This window comes from Salvia splendens, chromosome 11 (assembly GCF_004379255.2).
Source record: "Salvia splendens isolate huo1 chromosome 11, SspV2, whole genome shotgun sequence".
Lineage (NCBI taxonomy): Eukaryota > Viridiplantae > Streptophyta > Magnoliopsida > Lamiales > Lamiaceae > Salvia > Salvia splendens.
Window position 1 is genome coordinate 9,200,679 of NC_056042.1, and position 12,104 is coordinate 9,212,782.

Genomic DNA, 12,104 nt, shown 5'->3' on the forward strand with positions numbered 1-12,104 from the left:
TCCTTCATTTTCAGAGCAGAATGAATTTCTTCATATGTAACCTTGGACTCTCTTCCAAGTAACACCGCATCCTTGAAGTGTTCAAAACTCTTAGGAAGCGAATTCAGCAGCATCAAGGCTTTATCTTCATCCTTGATCATTTCATCGATATTTTCCAAATCATCTACACACTTACCAAATTCTTCAAGTTGCTCTGTAATTCCTCTCGCATCTGAGAATCTGAATGCAAGGAGCTTCTGCTTCAGGTGTAAACGATTTGTAATGGACTTGGTCATGTACAATGACTCAAGTTTTGTCCATACTCCCGCAGCTGTCTCCTCTTTGGAGACTTCCCTCAGAACCCTATCTGACAAATTCAAGATTAGGGTGCTGTAGGCTCTATACTGCATATCCTGAAGCTTTCCTTTCTCTTTTTCATCGACCTCCGCTTCTTTCTCGGCATCGACTTCATTCTTCAAGATATTCCATAGGCCCTGCTGCATCAAGATGGCCTTTATCTTCAACCTCCACAGCCCAAAGTCATTTTTCCCGGTGAACTTCTCCACCTCAAACTTAGCTGTAGACATTTCTCAAACAGACGGTGGGCAATCGCCAAGATCAGCTCAAGTACCGGAATTCTTGGACCCTAACTATCCCAGAAAGCAATCAAGAACTCCTTTGGGAAATTCCCACAGACGGCGCCACCTGTTGGGTTGCGATGCCGCTGATCTCACACACGTAATCGAGAAAATAAAGCACGCAAACGATATAACGTGGTTCGGTGATAAACCACCTACGTCCACGGAGAAGATGACCGGAATCTTATTGATGAACTCTTTACAATTACAATGAACTCACACTCACACTCTACCGCTCACAACCGCTCGCTATCTTGAGAGTTAATCTCTCTGGGTGTGTGTGTATATGGTGTAATTCTGCTACTTCACTACTGAGCTCTATCGAGCTATTTATACAAGATGCAATCAAGAAATAAAATCCAACTAACTCTATTTCCCAAAGTTAGTTATAACCGCTACTCGGCTCAAAACCGAACTCCCTTCTCGGCTCAAAACCGAACTCCCTTCTCGGCTCAAAAACCGAACTCCCTTTCTCGGCTAGCTCAAAGCCGAGCTTCATTTCTTGATCTCTTCTTTGAGCTGCAGAGGCTCCACCACTCGATCAAATCAGTAGTTTGCATGGACACACTTTCACACCAACCTCGTGAAAGATTTTGACGAAGTATGTAATACTGCTTGTTTGTTCGATTCTAATAAAATTGTACTTCAGTCCCATCCAGATCCTGAAATATCTTAAACGAATCTTGTCGACTTTCAACAATTCTTCATCAACTCCTACGCTTTACTAGTTCTTATTATTATGCGTTCCTGCCCGACACGTTATATTTTCTACAAATGTTGTGAACATGTTTGCCAGTGCTATCGGCTTTCAAGAAATTTAGCATGTCCGTGCTTTGTGCAGTTGTGGACAAGGAACAACATCGGGGAAGACGAGTAGAAATGGGAATTTTAACATAGCAGACATCCTGTTTTTCAATTGAGGAGTTGTGAGTTCCTTCTTCCCTTGCTTATAATGCATTATTACTACTCTTGTGTTTATCATCAATAATAAGTCGAATTTTTTATGTCTTTTTTTCTTGTTATCTATCTTGCTCTAATCCTGCTGCCAAGGCAGCTTTTGAATTTGGCGTTCCCTAATAATTATAAAGCACTTTTTGGCTAAATATAATTCTGTGAATATGCGTTTTTCTTCAAAATATATTGAGGAACCATTTGTTTCTTCTACATGAAGCTTAGGTGAAACTCACAAAATGTTTTTATGATACTTAATTTCCCCCAAGTGTAATGATCAACTTATAATGCTTATCTTATTCATCGCATCATAAAAAAGGTAACGTATATCTTAGTCATCCCATCATTAAACTCAAACCTAAATTTGGTGTTTTTTTTGAAACAACACCTTTTTAGTGTTACTGTAAACGTTTTGTGAGACAAAAACTCAAAAATGGTGTAAATTATGAATTTGGTGCAAATGGTTGAAGTAAAATTATTTTTTGGTGTAACATATACTCAAAAATGAGTTTGAGTTTAGTATAAATGATTAGAGATGACCTGATAAATATAATATGTGATTTATGTTTGGTGTAAAAATTCACTGATTCAGACATATTCATATATTATTTTCAACCAATCACAACGACAAAAAGATGCACAACATAATAATGTGTCCAGACCAATGAATTTTTGTTTCTACCTTAAAATTGTTGGTTGTTGCATTCATTTAACACTACAACATAATAATAATGTGTCCGGACCAATGAATTTTTGTTTCTACCTTAAAATTGTTGGTTGTCGGCTGTCGCATTCATTTAACAATACATTTTTATTTTACCTCTCCAATCTTATAATAATACTAGACCTCTCCAATCTTATAATACTACTAGTATCTTTAATTCACATTCCACATACTGTAAATTATTCACAAAATATAAGAAAATTGCATCTCTTTGCCTATCATAATACACAAAGAAAGTTGCCAAGAATAGGTTAGTGTAACTAAATCAACAACATGGTTTGGAAAATAAAAAATGATAAATACTTATAGACCAATGAGTTTGATCATCTTCGTCTTTCATCTCCACCAACGCATTTTCTCTGTTTCATCAAACAATTGAAACCGACGCTAGCCTCAAACAGCCCCTAAAGCAAAGCAGAGCCGCACACAGAAATTAGGGCAATCTTCCAATTCGATAATGGTATATGGCAGCAATCCGCAGCCCGAGAATGGCTAAGATGGAATCCAATCAGCTAAACCAGCTGAGGGACATCTTCGCCCGGTTCGACATGGACCACGACGGCAGCCTCACGCTGCTGGAGATGGCCGCCCTCCTCCGCTCGCTCGGCCTCAAGCCCTCCGGCGACCAGATCCACTCCCTCCTCGCCACCATGGACGCCAACGGCAACGGCTCCATCGAATTCGACGAGCTCGTCGGCGCAATCCTCCCCGACATCAACGAGGTGGTGCTCCTCAACCAGGACCAGCTCATCGAGGTCTTCCGCTCCTTCGATCGCGACGGCAGCGGCTACATCACCGCCGCCGAGCTCGCCGGACAGATGGCGAAGATGGGGCACGCCCTCACCTACCGCGAGCTCAGCGAAATGATGCAGGAGGCCGACGCCAACGGCGACGGCGTCCTCAGCTTCAACGAATTCGCCACCATGATGGGCAAATCTGCAGTCGAATTTCTCGAATCGTCTTCTTCCTCCTAGGGTTTACTCATCTTAGTTTTTTTTAAAAAATTGAGGGAAGTGAATGTGGCTGGCAAGGATGGTGTATGACCAACTAATTCATCTTGCTAAATGCGATCTATGAATTACTATTGGATTTTCTGTCGTCATTATTGCGTCCAACTCTCATAACATTAATCGATTCAGACGTCATACCAAAATCGGGTGGTTTGCCCTAATCAGATTTCCCATGAAACTGACACTTTGGTTTTCATAATACTGTTCACAAGTCATTATCGTTTCCTTTGTTAATCTTGGTTTTCACTTTTTCGCACATTTCTATTTTATCTCTTCTTCCATCAACATTCTTCATTTTTAGTAATAAATCCATTTACTTCTTCAGTTTGCATATTCTAGGGCGATCTAGAAGAAAATTAGCTTGACACAAATATGTCGGAACAAACGACAAAAGTAAACTAAAAATACATCTCCTTTTCTATGTCTTGCACTAATTTACCTTGGTTGTATATTGAAATCATAAATGCATTTGCCTTTACTTCAAAGCAATCTCCAAAGTCACTTTAGTTTCTGAATTATTAAAAAAACATGGTAACACGATCAATGTGTGTAATAGTACTACAATTAGATCAATGGCAGTAGGGGAATGAATGGTTTTGAAATTTGATACACAAATTACATCATTGATGATAGCAACACATGACCAATAGTACAAAGTGCTGAAGAAATAAAACAATAATTTCAATTTTCAATATTGAGGCATAATTTTGAAGCAAATTAGGTGTAACCTTCCACTGACAGCAGATGGCAATGAATAAGGGAAGCTATTGCATTCATCAAAATCACAAGTTTTATTTTTATTTTATTTTTCAAGCTTTAGGCTTTCTTTTTGGCATTCATCAAAACGACATATCACCAAACTCTTCCTACTTCTAAAAAGTGAGGTATAAATGTATGTGCAACTGCAAGTATCTCTCTCATTCCTCTACAAAATGGCAACATTTCTATGGGCTTGTGTTTCTACCTTCTGCATTTTATTCATCGCTGCCAATGCGCAAGCACCCGCAGCTTCACCTTCTAACACCCCATCAACGACGTCTCCACCTCCTACTACACCAGCCGCCCCAGCATCACCACCACCTGCAGCTGTAGCCACTCCGTCAGTCGCCCCAACCACTCCACCACCAGCTTCAAGCCCGACAACACCACCACCACCACCACCACAACCTCCAGCAAGCCCACCCGTTGCAAGTCCAACCCTACCGCCGGCTTTACCACCAGCCGTACCTCCACCACAACCACTCCCCACGCCAACGCAGCAGCCAGCACCGGCCCCTGTGGTAAAACCACCCGCACCAGCACCGGTAGTACCTGTACCAGTTGCATCACCCGTTGCGCCACCTACACCAGCACCGGTTTTACCACCACCGGTCCCCGCACCAGCACCAGCCAAGCACAAGAAAAGAAAGCACAGACACAGGCATCACCATGCACCAGCACCAGCACCGGTTGTTGTTGTTAAAAGCCCTCCGGCACCACCAACCTCCACAGACACAGAGGATACAGCACCAGCACCCTCACCAACCTTAAATTTGGTAATTTAACTGAATTCATCCTGATACTGCCTCGTCAAATGTCTTACCACTATATAGCTTCTTACTGCTCGTCGTTCAATTACAGAATGGTGGCATCTCACTTCATCAGCTTGGAAGCAGAAGAATGCAGGTGACCGCCGGATCGGCCCTGGCTGCGCTGTTGGTTGTCAGCGGTTTCTTCTTCTAAATTTATGCAAGAAGCAGACTCTTGTAGATACAACGTGGGACCATTTTGGCATTGGAGAAAGGCATATTGGCATACAGAAGAGGATCAGAGCATCAGAGCAGTTTTATCTATATGATATTCATTCTTTATCTCCAAAATGTTTTGCTATCATTCTATAAATTTTAAATTTGTTATACTATTTGTCATGAGATACAGCAGATTCTTTTCCCTCGAAAATTGAAATGCCTACAAATCAAAAGCTTTCCAGACTTGTTGCATCTAAATCAATTTCCTCCTGCCGGTTGTACTCGATAACAAGTCCAAGGTTGTCGACAAGCTTGTGGTACTGAGAACATCCTGAACACTGTTCGATAAAATAGTTAATCTATATTTGGTCAGAAAAATTAGAGCAATAATAATAAATCTAGAAGAAAAAAGTAACAAAAATATTTTCTGGATTCAGATGTTCTATGATCTGATAGAAACAGAATAACCTATACCTGACACAGTCGAGAAAATGTTTATTTGATTTGTGTTAGACCAATTCTTGAGTACTGCAGCTTGCTGGATTGAATTAATATTGAATATCTTCCTGTCGATTCATTAGATTATTATATAGTTGTATAAGATGGGCATCCCTTGTTTTCATTCTAATTCACCTAATCGTTTCTTCGAGCAGAGAAGTCCTTAACCAACAATAAACAGTTTCAATAAATTTTATAGCATCATAAGTTGTTGAAAGTTTACTAATCTACTTGAAATATTATTCTTATTTTGCTAGCTCAAAAAGGTATAGGTTTTGTACTGTGTTGTGAACTAGTTGAAGATACAGGCCTTAGCTGAAATGACCACGGGGAAGACCAGTGCTAACTAATTAAATTCAAATTGACTAGGGATACAAGCACTAGTCATGCTTTAGAGAGAGATACTACATCCATAAATTACCTGCACATAAACAAGCCCACGTTCATAAGCTAGTCTATTGATTAACCTCTGTGACCGCACACCACAGCCATCACATGTAAAACTTACTACCAAACGTCTTCTTGGGAGCTTCAAGTCAATAACACCTTCCTGTGAGCAAGAGCATAAGGAGCACAGCTTGATCCAGATGCTTCATCGAAATCATTTTCAGAAATAATAGACTGGGGGCATTTACTTGAGAATTAGCTTGGATATGTAAAAATAATATAGGCTAATCGAACACGTATTTTGACTGAATTGAGCAATATTTGAACTTGTTGGATAATGTAACCCTTCAAATACCAAATCATATACTACTATGCTGTAATCACCCATAATAAGTGCCCTGTAATTGTATAAGATTAACTACATATGCAAAAGCATGGGAGATTCTTCAAAGAAACCATTCCTAATCTATCATTACAAGTGCTAATTTACGTTATGATAATCCAACTCCTAATTGCAATCCCTTGAGACAATGTAAAACGGAAACTATACCTGCTGGCAATCCATTGAAGGGGACTGCTCAATTTCTTTGAATTCTCCATTACCATCTACCATCTCGGCGCACTAAAACAATGCTCCGCCCCCTTAATTCCTCGGTGAGAAACCCTAGACCTCCTAAAATTAACCGTTGAACAAAATATATGTTCAGAACAGCTACAAGATTATAAATGAAGCAAATAACAATAACAATTGTATGATAAAAAAGCTCGACCATTTTGGATTGAAAGCAGAACTCTGATGAAAGGGTAAAAACGGAGAGCAATACTGCATACCTAACACTACGAACGGCGTCCGAAGACGATCTGGAAATTGTAAAATTTCCATATTTGACACCAAAATTAGGTCTGAATAATTGAGAAAATGGAAGAGAAATTTTAGGGGGCTTGGCAATAAACGGCAGATAATTATCAAATCCGAGATATTTGAAGCTTCTAACAGCTCCCATCTTCAACCGCAGAAGAAGATGAACAGAAGCTTCAGTTTCGTTGTTCCTATGTCAGTAGAGTTCTTCAATTCATGACTGTTTTGTTCAACTGATAATCAATTTGTTTTGCTAGTAGTACTATTTTATTACCAAATCTAATAATTTGGTATTTTATTAAAGAAGAGTTAAAATTATTCTTAAATACTCCATATTAGTATAAAACATATATTCTGTTATTTACGTCGATCACCATATTTCACTAATATAAATAACTCTTTTTATCCTACTTAGTACAACTAAATTAACATATCTTAAGATGTAGAGTTTTATCCTATTTGTTACAAATTTTAAAAGTAATTTAAAATATTATAAATATTTATAAATTTTTGCTAAAAATACTTTATATTTGAATCGATCTGAAATAAAAAACGAATGTAAAATTTATAATATTTTAGACTAATTAAAAAAGAGACATAGTTGGAAGAAGGAACTTTAAATTGTTTATAAAATTAATATAAATAGAAAATATTACTACTTTACATTTAATTTGTTAAATGAATTCAAAAATTAATTAAAATTGAATTAAATTAAAAGAAAATAAAAGAAAATGTAAATTTACATAAATCAAATTTTTCGTGACCATTTTGATACAAACAATATAGTTTACTACTAGTAGTACTATTTATAAATTTAATCCATATTAATTATATTGATCTGAATAATTATTGGCGAGCTTCATTGAGCGTAATTGCTTTCATTCTAAACAAAGTATCCAATAAAGAAGAGAAATTTCGGGATAAGGGGTTAAATTCCTAGCCGTTCGTAATTAGACATTCAATTTGCTGACCTTTCGTAATATGGGATCGAGGCATGCGTATTCTTCGGAATGAGAGATTTGTGATATTTTATCTTATTTATGTTCATTTTTAATATTATTTCCCTCTAACCATTTATCAATTCCCTAAATTACCCCATTCAAATTTTACCTAAATTCTACTTCATAATTAGAGATCCAGCCGTCACTTTCTAAATAGGATTTGTTCAACTTTTTTTTTCTTCTTTTCCATATATTTACGTGAACAATTCCTTAACCACTTTAACTAATAATTGTGTTCAAAAGCATTTATCAATCACTTTTAACTAACAAGCTATGCTATTAAGTGAAAAAGTGGCTAATTTTTAATCATATGCAATCAAGAAACATTTATTTACTCAAGAGTATTTTTTTTCTATGAAATCCAAAAACAAACATGTTCATATAGAAGAGCAACTACCAAACTCTTCTTCCACAATTTCTTCCAAAAAAGCAATGAATTCAAAAAATCATAGTTTCACAAAATACTTCCACAAAATTATAGTTTCACAAAATACTTCCACAAAAGCGTAGATCATCCATGAACATGTTCTTCAAAAGCATAATTCCTCAAAATACATGATCACTAAATTGGCTTCCTTGGAGTGAGCTTCTTATTTGCACATATTTTTACTGTATTTTCTTCTAGGTTTATGTTTTCCACTACCTCTATACCGCAATCTACTAGGCTGAAATTTTTTTATACTAATGTCAGTATATAAAAAACAGTTGGCCCCATCCTACAAATTATACACAGTTAATTCTCTGTACCTCATTGGTTCTTCAACTGCCTCCTGCCTTTGGCATGCACTGGCATGCATCCCACCTAAAGGTCGTCCCTTTGCACGACTCTTCCTGCAACTCATAAAACAAAAATAAGATTGAGATAATAAAATAAAGAGTAAGATGTAACTCCAAGTAATTACCTTTTCTTTGTTTCATTAAAAATATATTTAGCTGATGATTCCCTATGACCAAATTCTTTGCATTGTATACATTGGATCTGCCACATTCATTTTGTCTTAGACTTGTTTCCCTTACCTTCCTAGCATCCTGGTGTTCTATTTTTCCTCGGTCTCCCTAGAGCTCATTTTTGCAAAGGAGGTAACACCTTGAAGCCATGGTTCATGCTTGGCCATTGAGACTTGTCAGGAAATGGGCTAATTACCCCTGCATATGCTAGCCTAAATAAGCTCACTGAAAAGTAAGGATGTAGGTAATATTCCATTTTAGGATTTCTACGTGAAGTTATCACTGCTAATGCATGTGTCTATCTGTGATCTCAGTCACCTCTGCCTCACCCATACCACCTACCTTAACCTTCAAGTGGCCTAATTTTCTACTAAGAACATTGAGATGACGAACAACAATTGGAAGCATAGTGTGGCCTTCCAATCTTTGACCTATATTTCTCCTCCTTGCATAGAGCTCCATGAACTTCGATCTCAGACTGTCAACTAGCTCGGCAATTGGAAGGTCCTTAAGGTCCTTCACCCACCTGTTCCATACTTCTGCAATATTGTTTGTAATATAATCACATTTGATCTCTTCAGAAAATTTGCTTCTCATCCAAAGTAGTTTGTGATATGTCTCTTAGAAGGGTTGCACCCTGTCATTTGCTTTGTACATCTTGTGCATTAGGTGTTCATGATAAATTGGACAAAATGTCCTAGATGCAGGATATATGTGTCCAAAAATTGGACCTTGAAACCTCTTAGAAAAATTCTTTATCAAGTGGAAAAAGCACTCTCTATGCTCTGCCAATGGAAACACTATCTTCACAGCATTCTCCAACCCCTTGCATGCATCTGAACAAATAGCTAAATGGGGTGGACTTCCAATTGCCCTCTTTAGCTGCTCCATAAACCAAATCCATTCTTCATTGGTCTCACTTTCAAACAACCCAAAAGCAACTGGAAATATCCAGTTGTGGCCATCTAATGCAGTTATTGAAGCTAACTGTCCATTCCATCTACCATTAAGAGCCGTTGCATCTACACTTAAATATGGCCTACACCCATTTAGGAAGCCATTGATACTAGGCTTGAAGCAACAAAAAAATCTTTGAAGCAACAAATTCCCAAAACTTTCTTCCCATGTTTCATACAATTTTTCACGTACAATCTGCATACCAGCATATATAGTAGAATAATTAATTATGGTTACATATTTTTCCTGTAACTCATTTTGCAACTTCTTTGCTCCCATGTTTGGATCTTTCTTTAAAAAAGAGATTGTCTTTTCTCCACCCAATGATACGATGCCATCTTAGTACTCACTCTACCAGTGGATGAACAAAAATGCTCACCTTTATTCAAAGTAACCTATTTCAGGGACACAAATATATTAGTTAGAAATGCACACATAATTAAAATTAGCAAATATATTAACTACATTAACAGTACACATTATTAACAAGTTAGCAAATATACCTTGACATGTTTTTCATCCACCTAGCAACAATTGACCATAGACAACTCTTTGCTTTGCAGAAGCCTCTGAACAAATTTGAATTGGATTTCTCTGTTCCTATTTCAAATTGAGTCTTTATAGCATGTTGCTTCACTGCTCTCCTGAAATCATTTATATTTGCATATATGGTTTCAACATCCATCAGAGGGTCTTCCATATCATGAAATACAGTTTCTTCTTAGGAATATGATCATCAACTGCTATGTCCATTATCTCATCAACAATTGGATCATGATTCATTTTCTCTACTGCATCACTAGGTTTATCTAAGGTTAGACCAACAAAAGCAAACATTGTTTCTTCATCCATCAAGCTCTCAGGAGCACCAATTTGTGATTTATTTAAGTGGAATAATTTCTATATTATCTCAATCAATAGTATCAATTTCATCTATGTGATCCATCCTACCAAATAACAAAAGAACTAAATATATCAAAATTTTCAACATAATTATACAAAATTTCAAACAAATATGTATGTATATATAAACAAACGTGTGTGTGTGTATATATATACACACGGAGTAGTGATATAGGGCAAGTGCCTATTAAAGGTATAACTAGAGAATAAATATCAGCCACAAGATCAAGAAATCAGGGGCTGATATTAACCTACGTGATTTTTGAAATTGGAGGAGAAATCAGTTCACTATATTAAACATTTACTTCACTATAAGAAGGCGGGGTATAATGGACATTTAAGAAATAAAATTAGGGTTAATGTTTGAATTACTCCCTCATTTGCTCAATTTATCTCCTGCCATTGCTCTTCTTCTCTTCTTCTCGAAATTTCAGATTTCTCACTCTGTCGCCGTCGCTGTCACCGTCGCCTCATTCCATCATTGTCAACATCCAGTTCTTTCATTCCGTCGCCTCATTCCGTCTTCGAACAAATGGATTCAAATCAGAAAGATTTTTAAAAATGTAAGTTCGTTCTATTGATTTCTTCAACCGATTTAGATTTCTCATTCCGATTTCTCTCATTCCGTAGTTAAACTCATTTTTTATTAACATTTCTTCAACCGCATGTATGCGTTCGCATTTTGAAACGACCCTGAGATTTGGACGAAATTGAGTCGGTTTGAGAATGGCTCTGATATTTTAAATGACTCTGAGATTTGAGAACTCGATGTTGGAATTGTCGCTAACATGTCAAGATTCTATATAGCTGAATTTGCAATTTTAGATTTGTTGTTTTTGTGTTGATTAGTGCTAATCACTGGTTTTTGACTAACTAATGTTTTTTCATCTTAGTGAAGTAAAACATGCTTCGAGTGATGTATTCCATGGTTAAAGTGAAGTGTATGTGATCCTTGCTTATAGTGATCTATTTGTTTCATATCAGTAAAGTAAAAACATGCTTAAAGTGATGTATTACATGGTTAGAGTGAAGTTTATGTGATCCTTGCTTATAGTGATCTATTCTTTTCATCTCAGTGAAGTAAAACATGTTTAGAGTGATGTATTCCATGGTTAGAGTGATGTGTCTGTGATCCTTGCTTATAGTGATCTATTTTTTTCATCACAGTGAAGTAAAAACATGCTTAGAGTGATGTATTCCATGGTTAGAGTGAAGTGTCTGTGATCCTTGCTTATAGTGATCTATTTTTTCATATCAGTGAAGTAAAAACATTCTTAGAGTGATGTATTCCATGGTTAGAGTGGAGTTTCTGTGATCCTTGCTTATAGTGATCTATTTTTTTCATATCAGTGAAGTAAAAACATGCTTAGAGTGATGTAATCCATGGTTAGAGTGGAGTTTCTGTGATCTTTGCTTATAGTGATCTATTTTTTTCATCACAGTGAAGTAAAAACATGGTTAGAGTGATGTATTCCATGGTTATAGTGAAGTTTCTGTGATCCTTGCTTATAGTGATCTATTT

At 36.8% G+C, this 12,104-nt stretch overlaps 3 protein-coding genes across 5 annotated transcripts; 2 read left to right on the forward strand and 1 right to left on the reverse strand.

Moving 5' to 3' along the window:
- Positions 1-2,394: 2,394 nt before the first annotated feature.
- Positions 2,395-3,394, forward strand: LOC121753547 (probable calcium-binding protein CML15). Its single transcript, XM_042148752.1, has one exon. It carries the CDS (start codon positions 2,757-2,759, stop codon positions 3,264-3,266), a length of 510 nt encoding a protein of 169 aa, XP_042004686.1. The 5' UTR covers positions 2,395-2,756; the 3' UTR covers positions 3,267-3,394.
- Positions 3,395-4,206: 812 nt separating this feature from the next.
- On the forward strand, positions 4,207-5,240 carry LOC121753545 (lysine-rich arabinogalactan protein 19-like). Its single transcript, XM_042148751.1, has 2 exons — positions 4,207-4,837; positions 4,923-5,240. The coding sequence occupies exons 1-2, from the start codon at positions 4,235-4,237 to the stop codon at positions 5,022-5,024; spliced, it is 705 nt and encodes a 234-aa protein (XP_042004685.1). The 5' UTR covers positions 4,207-4,234; the 3' UTR covers positions 5,025-5,240.
- LOC121753548 (DNL-type zinc finger protein-like) lies at positions 5,232-6,996 on the reverse strand. Of its 3 annotated transcripts, none has more exons than XR_006040459.1 (4): positions 6,746-6,996; positions 6,465-6,587; positions 5,504-6,077; positions 5,232-5,367 (listed from the first exon to the last, which is right to left on the reverse strand). XR_006040459.1 is itself a non-coding variant. In XM_042148753.1 (4 exons), the coding sequence occupies exons 2-4, from the start codon at positions 6,525-6,527 to the stop codon at positions 5,257-5,259; spliced, it is 303 nt and encodes a 100-aa protein (XP_042004687.1). In that variant the 5' UTR covers positions 6,528-6,587; positions 6,746-6,996; the 3' UTR covers positions 5,232-5,256. The 3 variants fall into 3 exon arrangements, 1 of the variants encoding a protein (XP_042004687.1); XM_042148753.1 differs by having other exon boundaries at positions 5,949-6,077; XR_006040460.1 differs by lacking the exon at positions 5,232-5,367 and having other exon boundaries at positions 5,372-5,595; positions 5,949-6,077.
- Between the last annotated feature and the right edge of the window lie 5,108 nt (positions 6,997-12,104).

Coding starts and splice junctions, on each gene's coding strand:
- LOC121753547 (XM_042148752.1), top strand. CDS start 2,757: ATGGCAGCAATCCGCAGCCCGAGAATGGCTAAGATGGAATCCAATCAG.
- LOC121753545 (XM_042148751.1), top strand. CDS start 4,235: ATGGCAACATTTCTATGGGCTTGTGTTTCTACCTTCTGCATTTTATTC. Junction 4,838..4,922: donor CCTCACCAACCTTAAATTTG/GTAATTTAACTG, acceptor GTTCAATTACAG/AATGGTGGCATCTCACTTCA.
- LOC121753548 (XM_042148753.1), bottom strand. CDS start 6,527: ATGGTAGATGGTAATGGAGAATTCAAAGAAATTGAGCAGTCCCCTTCA. Junction 6,078..6,464: donor CTTCAATGGATTGCCAGCAG/GTATAGTTTCCG, acceptor TCTTGCTCACAG/GAAGGTGTTATTGACTTGAA. Junction 5,368..5,948: donor GTGGGCTTGTTTATGTGCAG/GTAATTTATGGA, acceptor TTTATCGAACAG/TGTTCAGGATGTTCTCAGTA.